Here is a 19,972-nt window from a genome sequence, read left to right as displayed (position 1 = left end):
ATGCTCTTAGTATGTTTGGGTAATGAACACATCTATCATGAGAGAAACACATGACACATCTGTTATGGAGCGGTACTCTAAGTATGACATGGTCGTGGTCACATATATCAAATGGCGGCATAACAGTAGATATAGTGATTGTTGACACATCTGTCATGAGCTGGAGTTAGTTATATAAGCTGTTCCTGGCGGTATATCATTTGTTGAGAGAAATATGTAAGGTGTTAATTAACCCCTCTGTCAACAGCTGGTTATGTATTCCAGATGTTGAGAAGATATATATCACTCTTACATAGCGACATGGTTTGAGTGTAAATATGACAACCAAGCGACAAATAAGCGAGAATGTTTTATTGCAATGAATAGAACAAGCACAGCTTTAACAAGTAACAAATAACGTTTCTAAGTTGATCGAAGTGTAATATGTAATGTTTGAATGAGGTTGCCGGTTTCTTGTTAGTTACGGTAAAATATTTATCAAATCGGGACATATTTGCACATATGATACATCGAAATTAGAAAAAGAATGATTACGATCCCTGGTCGTCGTAACCTAGCAACGCGGGGTATGTTTGTAGATGCTCGAGCAGGAGAAAGGCTTCAAGAAGGTCCACAAAGTCACGTGGTCCGTGTAGGGGTCAATTAAAGCTTCCGGTCACGTGAGCTTTCTGGGCCTCCTCATCAAATCCTTCCCTAAAACTGAATGTCACACAGTGACACATCCCCAAGTTTAATCCATGCATGCTAATGTGTGAACATATGTTTGGCATGAAGGCATACACTGTGAGATGACCACGAGCTGGGGGAACATTGGGCAGATAACACACACTGAGCAAATATAACATGGACGTAATATATAGGAAGATGGTTACAGCCCTCCTTGTTACAGGTAATTACATTCAGTGGACACTGTCTGCATGTACAATATGCCCAAACTGAAGTGACTGGAGGTCCTAATCGCATGATTATTTACGATATAAGTAATGGGTAACACCGGTATTTTCTTAAACGAAACACATAAAATATGTGTGCTGGTTCCGATAAGTGTTTAGCTTTAAATAAAAACGTTTCTGTCGCTTCACAGATGTACTCGTGACATTGAGTGCATTGACCATATCCGTTCTTAAATGTTTCCTAGGACGATAGTATACATTTCAGAAATGTCTTTTTGAGGGGTATCATATATAGATATTATATATAAATGTGGGAACCATATATAGGGAAAATAGCCCTTAAAAGTCCCTATAAAAGTATTTTTATGTAGAAAAGGAATATAAAATCACATCACATAGGCCATGTACATTGTGTAACTTACGAAACGTATTTAATGCCATGTTCAGGGTGTTTTCAAACATTCAAATACATATACAACAATCAAATTTGCCTACATTTGGTAGGTCGTCAAAGAAATCCGTTGTCACTAAATGCATGCTAGAATTCAGCTGATCAGTAATGGACGCCATTTTATATCCAGCTTTATCTAGATGCACCCTAGTCATGTAATTAATGACGTCTCCTCTTCTTTCATTGGCTCGGCTGCCTCCAATCGAATGTTCGTGAAGGAGGTATGTGACACCTCGCTCTTCCTTCTCATGTATTTGGAACGGAGCACACACGACACATACTTGTCCAAAAATACCTTCCTGAAATTATCCCCACAAGCTAAATATACTCCCAGGTTGACTGCAAAACTGAGATAGTAAAGGATTTGAAAAATAACTTGAAGCATCTGATCAAGGTTGGGTTTCTGGGGTTCCCCCTCGTAAGTCAAAATCAAGACCCGGAGTCTAACAGCATGGCTGGGAAGATTTAAAACTAGGAATATAAAAGATACGGCGAACAACATCTTGGTAACTTTAGCTTGAGGAGATGAGCCTCCGGCCTTCTTCCCATTTGACCGCTGGCTCTTGACTCTTTCGCTGTTTTGTTTTAGTCGTTTTTGTCGTTTTAATGACGTGATTAAACTGTAGGTGATACCTACCATCAGAAGAATAATAGCAATCGACGGAATCACCAGAGTCAAGAGCATGTCCCCGAAGGTAAACACTCTAGTGATGGTGATGTATTTCTGTATATAGTTGCAGTACCTCTTTCCTCCAGGAAATTCCATGACGGCACTAAGCCATAGCGGGAAGTGATACAAGATTACACCAATGATACACAAAGCTAATATGAAACCTTTTGCTTTCTGAACTGTGCAGAACCGTGCCACAGTGAAAGGATGACATATACGAATGTAGTTCTCCACTGTAATAAGAACAACCAACCACACAGATAGAAATCCACAGAAATAGGTGAGAAAAAGGACAATTTGACATATTCCATCGCGATGATATAGCTGGAAGGTCGTGGCGTCTCCGATCCAGGTTGCGAGGAGAGACAGAAGGAAGCCTGTATCAGACATCGATCTTGCAGCGAGGTAAAGGCTGCAAGAAGTACGTCGGAGAGGTTTACTGATGAAAGTGAAGAACGCCAGAAGGTTGCCAATGGTACCAACGATCGCTGTAGCAGGAATAGCTCCTAGGTGTATACGGTATAGTATCTGGATGGCTATACTTGGGTTTTGCGTGCTGTTCATGCCGACAGCAGTGGACGTGTTGCCGGAGTCGTTCCCGTTGCTCCACAAGGACGTTGATTGCCATGGTGGGCTCCTGAGGGTTGTGTTAACGGTGTCGTTCCCTATGATGTAATACTGGTCGGTTGCGGTCTCCATCGTAAGGATGTCACTGGAAGTATACAAAGGAAAATTAAGAATTACTGTGACATAAGGTGAACCAATCGTTAGGAACGTACATTCACAACTTTTCAGTAGTAAAAATGTTCATCTGATTATTTTGGGGTTTGTTGCGCTCCGCGCCCAGCTATAATCCAGCTGTATGGCCGCGGTTTGTTAACACTAGGAGGGAGTGAGTTTAGTTTTACGTCGCACTCAGCAATATTACAGCTATATGGCGGCGGTCTGTAAATAATCAAGTCTGGACCTGAGAATCCGGTGATCAACAGCACGAGCATCGATCTGCGTAATTGGGATACTATGACTGGTATCAACCTGTGAGAGAGCCTGATCATCCGATCACGTTAGTCGCCACATACGACAAGCATGGCTTGCTGATGACTAGTTCTAACCGGATCTCCACGAGATGATCACCTGAAAACATGTAAAAGTTGATCATATATACGTTTTGAAATACTGGACAAAATACGCGATGTAGTTTTTGGGACTTGAATTGAAACTGGGACCAAGACCACGTATGTGACTCACTGGTCAGTCACAGTCCCTGCTGTCTTGCCTATCCTGCAATACTTAATTTAACCCCGAAATATGAAGCAGGTCTAGATTTCCTCAGGTTCAGTCTGAATCTCTGGTCTCACTTGGGCTCCTTTTCAATTTAAATGGGTTTATTTGCTACAGTCAAAATTACATTATTACATAGTTAAGTGTCTCACAGATACTCCAGTGAATGTGTAGGTCACCAGGAACTGTGTCAGTTGCGTTAACGATCGAATGGCGTACGTAAGTCAGCATATCTCCTGCCTGTTTTCATTTGATAGATGGGAAGAGGACCAAAGTACTAGTGGGCAAATAATGTTGAAGGTCACCACTCTAGCATAATCCATCCCGAACGACAACCTGTCGGAGACCTCTGTACACGCCTACTCGCTCAGCCTGGAAGATTTACTGTATTAGAATCCAATGAGGCTGGTAATTGGTCGTGAAGCGTTACTTATAATGTGGATCAGCCAATGCATTAATGTCCGGTTCAGTGGGACATCAAGGCAACATAACACCTTCACACCAAGTACTCCAACTAATGAAGATTAGTTGACAATATTATGGCAGATATTGCAGAATGACTAGACAGGGGTGAATAGACTGTCTTGGCGTTTTGCTGTTCTGAGAATAGCACCGAATGATATCGATGTACCATCTGTGACACCATGACTATGTTCAGAAACAGGAAATTAGAACCATGTTACGCCACTTAAAGGGACGTAAATTACATATTGTCCCACTGTTAAAGCAAACCGCATTGACATGATTGCTGAAGGTCCATAACTATGGCTGGCCCGAATGGCAGTGATGGGGATCATATACCATGTTTCTGTGTGAATGAACAGGACACCCACAGGTGGACAGTGCTAGTTGTATATATAGTATAAGTGTGGGCAGTAGCAGTGAGTGAGTGAGTTTAATTTTAAGCCGCACTCAGCAATATTACAGCTATATGGCAGCGGTCTGTAAATAATCGAGTCTGGACCAGACAATCCAGTGATCAACAACATGAGAATCGATCTGCGCAATTGGGAACCGATGACATGTGTCAACTAAGTCAGCGAGCCTGACCACCCGACCCCGTTAGTAGCCCCTTACGACAAGCATAGTCGCCTTGTATGGCAGGCATGGGTTGCTGAAGGCCTAGTCCACCCCAGGACCTTCACGGGTCATGGGCAGTAGGAGCAGAAGGATCAGCTGAAGAAGCAGTGATGTAGCTGTTGTAGTAACAGCAGCAACATTGCGAGTAGTAGTGAGTGAGTTAAGTTTTACGCCGCATTTAGCAATGCTCCAGCAGCATCACGGCGGAGGACACCAGATTAGACTTCACACATTCAATCAGTCAGTCTTTATTCATACTGAAAGCCACATGCCCGTAGTATACAGGAACATAGTACACAGCATCATAGAGAGGAATAATATGGTCACATCATCCGGGCAACGAACCCGGGTCTTTGGCGTCCCGAACGAACGCTTTCACCCCGAAACACATGAACCATTAATGCCATGAAAACTGAGGACAATTTTGGATAGACTTCTCTATTCGGTTTTTATCATTAGAACAGTTTAGATTTAATTACCAGTTTTAAGTGTGTGTTTGTGACACAAATTTGGTTGTTTTACTGTCTTTGGCAGACGGGTAAGTATATTCTCTAATTTCTTTTTTATTCATGCATACATTTACAGCTTTCTTAGTTACGATATGGCTGACATACTGACGATGTTACTGTAACTTTCACTCTGTATTCTATATAGGCAACGTTTCTTGTGTCGACACAGATTCTAGTGTCGTTGCCTTTGTCGTTGTTGTTATAATGTCTGTCACAGAATACTAAAACTGCATTGGCTTGTGTGAAATTATTGTTGATAGAAATCTACATTGTGTAGACACTTAGACCAGTGTCAGTTAATGAACTGTGTTTTACAGATTTCAAAGGTATGCAGCTGATTCTGACAAGAACATTCCGGTGAACATTCCCCAACATTCTCAATTACCCAGATTGTCAGAATGGCTGTACTCCCGGTGGAGAACCCGGGCCCCCTCTCCTGATCTGCGCCAAGAGATCAGGAGGTACCGTGGGTGCCTGACGATAGTATACTTTGGATGAACGCGAGACATTTCAATGCGAGGTCTGCATGCTTAGAATGTTTTTTTCCCTGAATCATACCCATTGTTACGATATTATTCAGTGAGTGAGTGAGTTTAATTTTACGCTGCACTCAGCAATATTCTAACTATAATGCAGTGGTCTGTAAATAATCGAGTCTGGACCAGACAAGCCAGTGATCAAGAGCATAACCATCGATCTGCGCAATTGGGAACCGATGACCTGTGTCAACCAAGTCAGCGAGCCTGACCTCCCGATCCGGTTAGTCGCCTCTTAAGACAAGCAGTCATCTTCCTGAAGACAAGAACGACAAACAAAACAATGCTTCATAATCTTAAGGCATTTTAACTGATTATGGAGCATCAAAGTTTTGTTGGTTGTTTGGCGCTACACTCAGCAAAATTCCGGTTATATGGCGGCGGTCAATAAAAAAGTGAGTTCGGAACAGACAAACCAGTGATTAAAGGTGAGAATCGATCTACTCAGTTGGGATACGATGATATGTGTCTACCACGTCAGCAAGACTAACTCATCAGTCGTATCTTAGGTTGGAAAAGGGCAAATCTAACAGGGACCTCTCCGGGATCAACTTCAGAGAATGAAAGAATGTACCCTCCAAACGGAAGCCATTGGGTGTAAAACATAACCGTAAAGATCAGGGGTGACAACAGGTGCTCGCGATGATCGTAAACATATCGGTAACAGCTGCCATCCATCCTATTTGGGGAATGATTACGCCACACTGTATTACACCTAACATGCCAGAGCTGTTCCTAAACGAGCAAATAAAATTTTAAATCATGGTTTACATCGGCTATTTGATGCAAACAACAAAACCGACACCAAAGCATAAATACCGCGATTGGTTTTATTATTATGAGTGAGTATTAAGGTTACATGAAGTGACTAGGTTAATCTCGGACTAGGTTAATCTCAGACTAAGTTAACCTCGGACTAGGTTAATCTCGGACTAGGTTAATCCCGGACTAGGATAATCTCGGACTAGCTTAATCTCAGACTAGGTTAACTTCGGACTAGCATTATTTCATCCACATGCCGACGAGAACAAGTTATGAAACCTTCATATTAATGTATACGTAACTATTTAATGTTCTGTTTAAAATACACAAGCAACTAACTGGCGATCATAGGGACATTCCACGTCTCAGCTTCTTGTATGATAGCCCACCATACACCTGTATACTAACCCATCATACACCCGTATGGTAACCCATCACACAGGTTCATACACCCGTATGATAATCCATCAGGATTGACGTTGTCGCTTCAAGGTTCAGATGGTGCAAGCTAATATTAAAAATGAATTGTCACGGGGCTGATAGTCATATTGACCAGTATGGAAAATGTACACATAATAGGATGTGTCACAGGCGGATAATTGTATATTAGAATCCTATACGTTGGTAAAACAATCACAACAGGTTTAAAAAAACAGCTAGTGTTGCAGATAAAGCAAGTAATAACGTATTGTATTGAACAGCCCTATATTTATTTCAAGTAAAAGACGTCAACAAACGCGAGAAAACGGATCCCATAAATTTGCTGGTCTTTAATATGAATCCATGAAGTTAACAGATAATATACACCACAGAGTCAAACTCACTTTACAAGCAGGTAAGTAATGCTACCTATATCAAACTAGAGGGACGAATATTTCTTAGAAATATATCAGGATACGTCATGAAATAAAGCAACATACGAATAGTTATGTTTAGCTTAATCATTGTTAGCTAAACCGGGCACGTAGCAAGCCAGTATGTCTTCGTGTAAGCAAGAGGTAAGCAAAGGTATATAATGTACGTTTACTTTTTCAAAGTCACGTATAAGCCCGGGCATTTTCATAACGGTAACTTCATCCTATAAACGTCTAGGCAACAAGTGCCCACTGTCCATTGTCCAAAACAGGCACAGACCATGTTTACTGCATCAACCTTGACCTTCTGGACAGGACTAATGACTTTCGCTCCTCTATAATCCCCTCCGCTAACACACAGTCACGTTAATGTACATCTCCGTGCCGCAGACTAACCTTTCGTCTGGATTAGGGATCTGGTGTCAGAAATATGACCACAGACATCACAGGCCTCAAAGATCAATGTCCCGGCAGGTTCATAAACATCAAATGATGTACTTTAATCAAAGGTGTCTCAAAGGTGCCCAGAACAATGGTGTCCTGTTATGATATTTGTAATTGGCTGTAACAAAGAAGGCTTCCAGGCACTCCTCTGATGAAGAACAGTGCCATATGATTGGGTTGACCTCTTTGAACACAAACCGATCATTTCCGAAATTGGATAGACACGAGTTATCGAGCAGACAGCAATTGATGGTTTAAGCTTACAGAAGTTGATACGATGAGGTTGGTGGACATAACTGCGTGAACGTACATGACAGTGGGCCTTTGAGCAATGTTGATTAGACGCTACGGTGTCACGTTTTGGGCAGAGGCTAGGCTTAAGGTTTAACCATTCGTTCCACTCTTAAATCACTTATATAATTATATATGAAACAGTTTCTGAATGTTCACCGCTGTGATATTGCTGTTTGATGCCGAATCTGTGTTTCTCAGAAGCAGTCGATAAACTCCCGTATAACTAAACGATATAACTATTGCCGTTGTTTTTTTTGTAGGTGAATCTGATGATACGCCGCTTATAGTTCTATTCCACAATGTAATTACTGAACACACAAGGGATGGTCTTCATACACTTTATCCATCAGGGGAATCAAACTCCGTCAGCAGTGGGAAAACAATCGCATTATCAACTTACCTACCACGACGCTTAAAATGTAATGTTACGTGTGGCGAATAACCACTTGTGATGGATGGGTTACTGTTAGGTTAGTGATTATTGGACATGCTCCAAACAAAGGGGGATCAGGAAAAAGGAATTATTTTTGGTCTCGGACATTTTGGCAAAGAGATTGATCCGTAGAAAGCTGACTAACAAACTCATCTACAGTACAAATATAGAGACAATCGGCTTCACGAATTTCGTGACAAATATAATTTGAAAAAATCTATGTGATTCTTTGCCCGCACACTCCAACAATTGTCCGTACACGTCAGTTTCTAAGTTCAAACAGTAAGTTAACCAGGAATCTCCACATAGAACAACTGGGTGAGCATACAATTCACTCATAAAAAGTAATCATATAGAGGATACTAAACGACCTTGTGTGTAATACCACGTTTACTAAACGAGTTAATGATTTGGTGTCAACGAGCGAAAGCGGGTTTGACGCTAAATCTTTCATGAGTTTAATACAAATGGTATTTCATGATTTCATTCTGTTTATTACTCCCCAAAATAAATTAAAATAAATTGAAAGAAACTGCGTCGAAATTGCCTAAAGTGTGAGACAGATGCATTCGCCGTGGCATTGTGACGTCATAACCGGGAACCTCATGACGTCATACGTCTTGCGATATTGCCGTGAAAATATTACACTGCAGTATAGTCCACGGGCAAGTAATAAAATAGCAGTACACAATACATTAATGAAAGTGATAATACCGTTTACCTTGCCGGAACAGTGACCAAGCACCAATGTAAATAAACATCACCAACAACTACGATTGGAGTCGCGGCAGGCAGGGCAAGTACTTTAGGAACAAGGGCGGCAACAACCATGATGATGACATCTGCCAGTGATTGGCTTTGAGATGCCATCATCCTCATTATCAACACAGAAGAACGCCAAGTATTCCCCTCTTGACACGGAATGTCCATGACGGTAACTGTAAGCACATCCAGGCACGCCAGGAGACATTGTACGAGGTATAGATGCAGAATGAACGACAGGTGTTTACTATTTTGTTAGTCGTTGTTGATTTATGGGAAACGGGTGGAACCTGTTTCACAAGCAACATTCCCTTGATCACTTAGATTCCAAACATTTGTTACTTTGTGCCAACATATGTCATGGGTACGGAAGGAAACAGGTCAAAAAGGCCACACAAAAAAGTCAAAATTGTCCCAAACCCCTCGTCAAAATGGCAACTCCAAAAAGTACAATTTGCCACAGAAAGAGTCAAAATGGCCGCACACTATATTGAAATGTTTCCTTAAATTCCTAAATGATACTTGGAGGAAGAAAATTAAGAAAGAACACGCCCGCACGCGCGCGCGCTTGTTGATATGTAATAATTTCAAATATGCCGTTTTCACTAATGTAACTTTAAACCTTGGTATCAAATAATAAACCATAGAAAAATCTCAGGGTAATATTAAAAAAGCCCCACTGTATGGCCATTTTTACTTTTTCTCTGGCCATTTTGACTTTATAGAATGGTCAGTTTGACTAGAGGCGTTTGTTGCCTTTTTGACGTTTTGTGGCTATTTTGACTTGAAAGCTATGGGGCCATTGTACGTGCAACCGTACTGAAGTGTACCATTTTGGTTGTCACGGTATTATTTTCGAAATAACCAGACTACGTACGTGCTTGTTTTGAATTTGCCGTTATGCGCATTTTTCAATAAAGATATTATCAAAAAGTCTACTAAAGTAACAAAAACTGGCCGCCTGCGTGGCATACGAGTCCAGTCATAATCAATGCTGCAATCATCGACCTATCTTTATATACTCAGAGCTGTACTTGTTTATACTGACTTGTATAACAAGCGGCAGTTTATATGACCTCCATCACCATGACAACTGAAGGTTAAATTGCCTCAAATACACTGTGTATCCTGCACGACAATGAAGCGGAAGTATTGTGATCATCCGCGCGACTGCTTAGCTTTGGTTGCTGGTGCTTACAATGAATGCCGTGAATTTAGCAGTTGAGAATTAACTGGACATTCTTGCCTATATTTTCACGTGTTTACGAACTCGCAATAATGCGATCCGTAAACTTCAAATCACCCATTCACCTTTTCTTTTTAATATGTTCGCCATTGTTCAGTCTTGAAGTATGGTTGACTCCCAGCTGAGCACATTTCGCGCCTCAAGGGCCGAGGCACTAAAACTACTCAGGCAATTTTGAAGACCTGTATGCACAAACAATCAGGGTAGAGAAAAATACATTTCAATGTAAAGTTCCAAAGCATCACAGAATGTGCAGAAATGAACATAGAGACGATCAGACAAGGCGCACCAGCTTCCGGAAATAATATTTACAAGCTCTGTTGCATAAATGGCATCAAAAGCAGGTAATGCGATACCTACCGCAGTGTGAAGAGTGCATGTCAATTGATCTCATAACACTTCCGCTTTGCATGTGCAAGTTCCCGCTCTGTAGGACTCATTAACCAGCGAGGCACTGATTAACGACTTCAGTACTAAGAAGCTGAACCGTGCTATACCCACATAATCACAGCGTTATGATTTATGACCATGTTTACAGTTTGAAATAAACTAAAGGAATTACGAAGGTTAAACCTATCAGCCAATAACAAACATGTCGACTTTGGGCTTGTTTCTAACACTGGGAATTATTATCCTCATGAGAGGGTTCGTAAGTCCCAAAACTTTCCAATTAAAAGCGTTGTTTTTTGTTGGTTTAAATTATGACTTAATATTCCAACAATCGTAAATCAAGTTAGGATCAATTCAGGTAGCAAAGGCCTCGTAACCATAGAATGATAATCTACCTTGCTGTTCATTTGATATTGCCGAGGTGACAGGTTGTAACTCACTCACTCTAACACTGAGGCAGACATTTACAGATATAAAAAGAGCTAATAAAAGAACCAATAATGGTGAAAACACGCCCAGACACGCCCAGTCAATGTGAAAAACTAACTAATTAACGTCACTACAAATCCCTTCTTACCGTGATTGAAATGCCTTAATTGGGACCCAGAATTCACCATGTTAACAAAACGTTTGCTCTTATAGGATCTCATTAATGAACTGTCGCTGAACAGGCAGCTGTCGTCATCAGAAAGGTATCAGGAAAAGCATCTGGTGGATTGTACCCAGTTTACTCGGTTAAAGGAGATTATTTAATCACACTTGTGGGCGATCGTACACGATTCTCTAAGGGCTCTGGCATTTCATTGAAATGGGTATTATTAACATTGGCACCAGCGAGTGGCACTGAAAGGCTTCTTGCAGAGACCTGTAAAGCAATATCTTGTATTTCTCATGACATTCTTAAAGGTGATGTTTACCTACGGCTATTGACCAGTGCTGATCGTTGATCAATTGTAAAAGCCACTGTGGTTTATGCTGACAAAGCAATAAAGATTTTACTAAGTTTACGTGTTTATATTACGTGCTTCTGTGGACTCAAATCTTGCAAATGCGAAAGACCCCTTCAAATGGTGCTTATTCCAAATGTAGTTGATATAAAATCTTCACAACACACCGGATATCGGCCGAGGCAAATATTTTCAGCCAAACTAGCAGCGACAAGTTGGAAATATTGGTTTCGGCTACTCTCCGTGTTTCAGTTTGAATCTGTTAGTGTCAAACAGATGTATACTGCGTTTGCTCCTTGCGGGTCTGGGTTTGAACCCCCTAATGGGACTGTCTGTGCATCAACACAACATAAAACCTAACCAGCTATGAATACAACTTAACCTTCAATACAGGCAATTTCAAAACAGCTGCTTATCACTCAGGTATAGAAATATCTATTTTATTAAAGTGTCTCTTAACACAGAAAGACGCACCGTTGCAGGAAGTGTGCAGGCAATATCAGAATAAGTAGTGTTGCTATTTATTGAGTAAAATGGAGTAAATTTTTAATTGCCTGTGGATAACAGCGTTGCGTTATTAAAAAACCGAGCGTGCTGACTTGAAAGAATATCCCATATTGTCGTTGGCACAGCTTGCTTATCCTCCTCTGGTATTTTGGTATCAGGCACGTTCTGTCTTTCGAACAAACTTTCGGTCTCCCAACACCTTGGGGCAAATCTTAAATTCATTTCTGGCATTAATAAAAACAAATAAAACTGACCATAATCACATATTGAATTTTTAACTCAGTAGTGACGCTTAAAATAGTTTATAAAAAAGGTAGTTTCTAGTCAATAAGCAAAGAAGTGTGCTTACAAAAAACGAAAGTCGTATATTTAGAAGTTGCATTTAGATAACCATAGCCAAGAGTGTGGAGTGATCCTATTAGTTATGGGGAAAAAGCATGGTCATTCCTGCTTCCTAAACGACACAAGCATTAAACACTAGCTAAAAATGTCATCAAAAAAGAACATGTGAAAACGTTCTTATCCATCAGTGGACCAATAAATGTCACTTTCGGAAGGAAAGAGGCGTATATATGTGTCAGCGCCGTTGAAGCCACCTGCGACGTTTTTGTCGGAATTCCACAAATGGCAGGGGGACCATGCCAGATAGCTATGCAACGAGGAATTTCCATTCTTAATTCCTGGATTTCGTGTGCTGTTCCTTACGGAAAAAGCTGCGTGACATTCCAAACCAATAATGTTAGTAGTGAGAGAGTTTTAAGACGGTTTAAGCAAATACTTCAGACCAGTACAGGGGACAGACTTCACATACTGAATGAGGAAGTTTATGTAACTGTTTTTGCATTATTTAGCAAACCCCGACGAGTAATATCAGACACTGGCTTCGCACATTGTGCCAGTGTGGGCAAAGAACTTGGGTATTCACAAGGACGCCTTCTCCACCCCATCCGTACCCCTACGCCTTTTAGTAGTTGAAACTTGGTGGGAATCGAACCCGGGTTTTGAACTAGAATGCCAAACACTACGCTACTCACACGTCTCTGTTGCAGTACGTTATCGATCAGGAGAAGAATTATTGTGATCCTAGATGAACAGCGAGTTTACTTTCGTTGTCGTTGTTAGGTATCACGTTGCTGGGATCTCAGTGACTCTGGGTTTCAGTGGTGTAGAATGAAACACTAAATGGCTAGCTGGTGAGAACGCGGAGTCCTCAGCAATATTCCAGGTTAGCTATTCTCGAAACATTCGTAACCTTACGAACTTCTTGAGCACATTCTTAACACATTAGTTACGATCAAAGTTAAGAATTCTTAGGGCTACGAACGTTTCGAGAATAAGGAGAATCATAGAGGAAGCCCAAGACATGGGGTTCACACATTAAAACAACCGTACGCCGAATCGAACCCGACCCATCACCGTGACGAGCGAACACTTTAACCATCTAGCTACATCACGTACCTGAAATCCATGAAGGAAAATATACAAGATGTACTTTCTGTAGCAAACCCTATCATTATGATATAATAAAGCACTCTGGCGGCCATATCGCTCGTGTACGTGTAAAGCACAAAGGCACGCTTTTCGATAATATTTTGGTCTATAATATGTATAGTGGGGCACATGCACTCACTTTAACTTTCTGTTGATTCAGTAAACGTCCCTTACGGCTTTCAAACAGATAACACTTGCAATATATAGAATGTAAACGATTGCTCCGTACATCGAAGCGGTGTTGTCGGTGTTAGGCCTCAATCACAAGTCGTAATCTTGTGTGGAGAATTTCAAGGGACGCAAGTCAGTTGTGTTCGTGTTCGTTGGTAGATGGGGCTAGAGTCGATTTAATGCAACGCTGCATTAAATCATTTGAACTTTTTATTTCATATTGTAATCTTAATACGTATTATAAATAAACTATACGGTAAGTTCGGAGGGAGCTGATAGCTATATTATTAATAAGAGAAATGCAATGTTGAGTTTCAGTGAAGCGTGGCGTGATAGTGTGCCTTTAAGGATATACACGTGAACAACAGCTCCATAGACTTTGTGATTTGATCGTGTCGTATGTTCACCAGTTTGAAAATAATAATAGATTTCCCGTAAATGTCTTCCGTGTTTGTCTATGAGAAAAATATATTTCATGATGATTAATTCTATTTCCTTGCTAAACTGAATAGAAGTGTATTAATTACAGAGTCTGGTCTAGACAATCCAGTGATTCACCCTCAACATCTTACACCGAGGAAAGTCGAAGTGACCGCCCCCATCAACCTAGTCGACTCTCCCATCCAGTGTACCTCAGTGGTACTATATTTAACTCGTGTCCAAGGACAGCTACAGCCAACGCATCGTTCATAACATAGCGGTGGGGAAGCTCGGTGCTCGTTCCTCACACGTGTGAACCCCATTTTAAACCGTCGCCGTGATGTTATTGGATTATTACGAAAAGCGGTATAAAACGAAACTGACTTGTAGTGACGCCTTTCATTGCCCTACAGGTCAGTATGAATGACCTGATGGTTGAAGCAATCGTTTATCACGCTAACGCCCAGGTTCAATCCCCTACATGGGCATAATGTGTGATATCCATTTCTGGTGTTCCCCCCGTGATATTGCTGGAATATTGCCAAAAGCGGCGTAAACCCAAACTCACTCACAGACATGCCTTTCATCACAAGACAGCTTTGGGTGCAATAAACGCCTGTTACCATCACACCACAGGCGCGCAGAGAGCCCGATAGGTTGCAAAGCTTCATATTTAGATAGTGTTGATGGATTATATTTATTTATTTATTTATTTATTTATTTATTTTATAACGATAGACACGTCCCTGCAACAGGACTTCACACATCGTCAGTTTTACTCACGAAAACATGTTGCTGTGGTTGATGCTGCGGTCGCAAACGGTGAGATTGATACAGCTGAAGACGGTCTTCGCCGCCCACAGCTTCCACATTGAACTTTTGGCGACAACTCGGCTAGCGGTCTAACAACGGGGGCAAGCAGCAGAGCATGTTCGCCTCGTATGAATAGTTGAAACAGCGTTCCTGCATTTGTGTTGACAAGGAGCTGAAAATTCTGACTGAAAGGCGCCCGCTGCATCACTGAATTAATACTAGAATACTGAAACGGTCACTTTTTCGTCTCGGGTTTTACACAGATTTGTAAGGAGTCTCAAAACTAATCACATATCGTCCGGGATTAGACTGATTGCCACACCAGCACTTTGAAGGATTGAAACACAGAACAATAATATGATTCCTATTTTCCTCCACGAACAGTGTTCTTTGTGCCATTTGTCTTCTCCAAAATATCTGCGACTTCACTTAATATTTCTATTTTTCTACTTAGTGGTGTGTAAACCGAGTTTGGCGCCAGATGAAAACAGGGCATTATCAGAAACTCTAAGAGGATGTTAATGTTAGCGCTGATCCAAACATTTTGAAGCTTCATGTAAAATTACATTTTATTATTGTCATCAAACCACTGTCAGTCAGAGCGGTTCCAAATAGATTTTGTCCCTAGGACAATGGGAAACGCCAGAAATTCTTTTCACGTAATCCGACTGTCTGCTGAATGGATTGCGCATTATCAAAGGGAAGCTACTCCTCTTTCGTTAAGCGTGTGCTCTGCCTGTCGTAACAATTCCATGCGGAAGGTCGAAATGAAGTCAGACACATGCAAAAACTAACATAAAATCATGCTTTAGAAACATTTTCCTCACAGCAAAATGATAATATACTCGTGACGTGACTGCAAGCCTCACATGTATAAAACCAATGACACGGGAAGTGATTATATCCCAGCATCTCCAATGATGTCGACACATACCAAATGCCTTGGTTACGCCGGTTAATTAGTTTAGATGCTTGTTCTTGAACGTCGCACTCAGTAATTGTCCAGTTATATAATGGCGATGTGTGGAATGTATGATTGGAGGAGAGAGAGGGAGAGAGAGAGAGACAGAGAGAGTGTGCGTGTGAGCGTGAGCGTGAGTGCGTGCGTGTTCCTGATCGTTAATTCTGACGCCACTCGTGAGATCCGGTTTAGAATTGACCAACAACCCAAACTTGTAGAAAGAAGCGACTAATTGTATAACAAGATCGAGCAGTGAAGTTCCTTGACTTGGTTGACACCTGTCATCGCAACCTAGTTGCAAAGTCTGAGGCTCATGCTGTTGATTCCTTCTTTGTACTGAGAAATGATTCCAACCCATGAACGGTTATCAAAACAAATCGGTTAAGAAGATTAGAAAATCGTATTGGGTACAAGGATCAGTCGACATCTGCGTGACAGTGGTCAATAATAGCAGGCGATTATTCGAGAACAATGTGCCCTAAATTCCATGTAATTTCCTGGCAACATCATGAAGCCAAACATCTCACAAACATTTCTAACACTATTAATGGGGACAGTGGTGTAGGCGAGTAGTGAAGGCGTTCGCTCGTCACTCCGAAGACCCGCCTTCGATTCCCGACATGGGTACAATGTGTAAAACCTATTTGCGGTGTTCTCCCCTTTGATATTGCTGGAAGAAAGCGGCGTACAGAACTCGCTTACTCACATATAACCTATACAAATAATAACAATCCTAGCACACTAACAACAATCGGAAAGAATGAGGTGGCCCTGAAGGACATTTACTAGTACCATCAAAAATGTTGGAGTGAGTTGTTTAGTTTTACGCCGCACTCAGCAATATTACAGCCATATGGCGGCGGTCTGTAAATCATCGAGACAGGAACAGACAATCCAGTGATCAACAGCATGACCGTCGACCTGCGCAATTAGAAACCGATGACATGTGTCAACCAAGTCATCGAGCCTGACCACCCGATCCTGTCAGTCACCTGTTACCAAAAAGGGAGGGGAGGGGGGGTGTGTCTATGTAAATACTTTGTGTTCGACACTCATGCCTGTTGCTTCAACCCGAGGGGGTGTGGTTACCACATTGTCATTCCTAGTAGAAAGAAAACTGCCCTATGTGTCATTCTTGAAGACCAGCGTTAAAAGCACATCATTTAGGGAGTTGTAATGAATGAGTGAGTTAAATTTTACGCCGCTTATAGCAACATTCCAGCAATATCACGACACCAGAATGGGCATCACATATTGTGCTCATGTGGGGAATCAAACTCGGGTTTCCGGCGTGACGAACGATTAGTTTCGTCGCTAGGCTCGCCCACAGACCCAATCTCAATTTCAAACCTCCCGCTTTCATACTCTTTGAAGCCAGATTTCCTTACTATTTAACTCAATAGAGAACACACATTCCCAATGTGTTACATCGTCCCTGTATGGCTCGTACCTCTGACTCGAGTGAAGTACGGCACACAGTACATCGCGACGATCACCAGGTACTCAAAGCAGAGCAGCACACAATTATTACACCGAATTCATTCATGACTTCAGCACGCTTACTTATTTCATTACGTTGGTGCGTTGTAATCTGATTGTATCTAAACTCCTTCATCAAACGGAAGCACATTGTTTCATTGTAAAGTGATCTATGATCTTCGCTAAGGAGAAGGCAATTGATTAAGAGCCCGCGGATGAATCTGTTCTGTCGATCGGGTGTTTAGCGCAACATGGTCGTTCATTTAACATGCGAAGTAAGAAACCACGGCCTGCGGGCCATGTAAATACAAGAAGAGCATTAGTTAGCTAAGTGAGAGTGTGAGGGAGGGAGGGAGGGAGGGAGGGAGAGAGCGGGCGGATAGGTAAGCGAGGACGGGAGGATGGGATGTGTGTGAGTGAGTGAGTGAGGTTTTATGCCTCTTTTAGCAACATTCAAGCAAAAGCACGACCGGAAAAACACAAAATAAACTCCATACATTGTGCTTATTTCAGAAATCTACCTGTACCCAAGGCGTTACGATCAAACGCTCCCGATGAGGCCAATTAGTAAAAAGAATGTACATCTTCATGATCCAGTTGTTCGCAGGGATCTAATTCGAAACGGTGCATTCACAATGCAATATAAACGTTGAACATAAAGCATCTCTGTGTCACTGTAAGATATTGGAAACCGTTTATGTGACGACTTTACGATCTTGATTATATTCATTGAGATAGTATGCAGCTTTTTAACGCAAGTTAAAGTCATCTTGCCCGCGTTTTCGATGACATTGTATGATACGGTGACCGTATGTATAACGATACCTATTTAGTACAAGGGAGCAATATCGAGGAATATATGAGAAGCACACAGTTCAGTTAAAAGTATTTACTGGAATGACGTTTTGACTAAAGAATTGCGGTTGACAGTCAGGGGAGCAGGGTGAAAAATAGCACTTGACCCGTCAGTCCGTGGCTAGTAAGAATCCAATCGGGCCAGTAAATACCCCGTCTTGTGACCGACTTTCTAATGAATTTACATGAGGTCATTTTGTAAATATATCACCCTGTCAGACACATCATGCAGGATTACGGTCTGGTAAAAATATTCATGATATTAGCCCCTTATGGAAGAAACCCGTGTTTTCATGCAAACTTCAGGGTAGTGAATGCCTTTTTTGGCCAGTAACTTTCAGGTATAACTAGCCCGACTTGCCAGCAAAGTTTAAAAATATACTGACCAGCAAAAGAAATGCAAGTTTCGAGAAACGAAATGTCCTCTATTTTGACGAATAGACAGAGTTGCACTTCTTTTGCTGTTTGGTATATTTCCGACACCAGGAAATAACTATGTAAATACTTCAGGAAATGCATCTTTTCGTAATCAACACTCGCACCGAGTTTCGTAACTTTTTTTAGACGTTTAGATTTATCTCACCTCTTGCTGTTTGTAATAACAGACATTTAATTTTGACCAGAGCTATCTTTATTAGCGACCACTGTACCGTGCCTGCTCAGTTTACCTCAGCCTCATGTTTCGCACGTGTGAGTGGCAGGAGATTTACGCTACTTTTAACAATGTTGCATTGTTTGACGTCACAGAGATATCGGAAACAGGCTTCTGAAAGTTAAATTGTGTGGACATACTGGGGATGGAGGTGCTATTGGTCTCTGTATCTGACCCAATTTACTAGATCTCCTCCACAAAAGGCTGGCTCGCTACAGGACTTGCGCAGCGTTACGATTATTTTTTCGGGGACCATGCCTATCATGTTTGAAGAGAAACGGGTTATACATCATTTGTTTATATCTGCCTACAATAGGACATATAATTATTATAATGCTGTATGGGGCTGTGGATGGGACAGTGGGTGCGTGTGAGAGAGGTAGAACTGTTTGAGTGTCAGAGAGAGAGAGAGAGAGAGAGAGAGAGAGAGAGAGAGAGTGTGTGTGTGTGTGTGTGTGTGTGTGTGTGTGTGTGTGTGTGTGTGTGTGTGTGTGTGTGTACATGTGCGTGTAACAGCCTAATCCCTGTTCAGAAGATTCGTGTTTTCGTGCTACCTCAGCCCCAGTCCGGGCAAGTATTATTAACAGCACCGTAATCTCTATCTTCCCGTAATAAATGGCCAGAAATAAATAGCCGTTAATACACAGGACCGTCACGGCAAACACCTGCTCTTCACGGTATTTCATCTCAAGGCCAGGATTGATTAACCTGAAACGTAAACACATTACCGGTGTTGCGTTGTATCTTATATCACATGAAGCAGGATTTAAGCTGAAACCATTTAAAACAGAAGCTTATTTGGATACCCTTGTCTAAAATAATGCCTTTGTACCTTACTAACTAACGTATTACCTTACTCCTACTTGTCATTCAAGATGCAGTGATAACATGCACGTGTTACTACATAATGGCGGGAGCTATCAAGTGATCTTGCCATAAGTATAAGTACATATACCATGCATACATACCCAAAATAAATATATTACTTACAAATTTCGTGGTAGAATCAATGCACCCCAAATAACCGTATATTATCATCTTTTTGTCCTACAGCAATGCACACATTCGTCT

At 41.4% G+C, this 19,972-nt stretch overlaps 1 protein-coding gene across 1 annotated transcript in view; it reads right to left on the bottom strand.

Annotated features, from left to right (window-relative positions):
- Nucleotides 1-334: 334 nt before the first annotated feature.
- Nucleotides 335-19,972, bottom strand: part of LOC137282637 (somatostatin receptor type 4-like) — a 48,270-nt gene continuing 28,632 nt past the window's right edge. Inside the window, exon 2 of the mRNA XM_067814422.1 lies at nucleotides 335-2,726. Coding sequence (XP_067670523.1) covers nucleotides 1,496-2,726 — 1,231 coding nt within the window. The 3' untranslated portion in view covers nucleotides 335-1,495. The remainder of the gene's footprint in view (nucleotides 2,727-19,972) is intronic.

This window comes from Haliotis asinina, chromosome 4, assembly GCF_037392515.1.
Source record: "Haliotis asinina isolate JCU_RB_2024 chromosome 4, JCU_Hal_asi_v2, whole genome shotgun sequence".
NCBI lineage: Eukaryota > Metazoa > Mollusca > Gastropoda > Lepetellida > Haliotidae > Haliotis > Haliotis asinina.
This window is presented reverse-complemented; position numbering and strand designations above follow the sequence as displayed.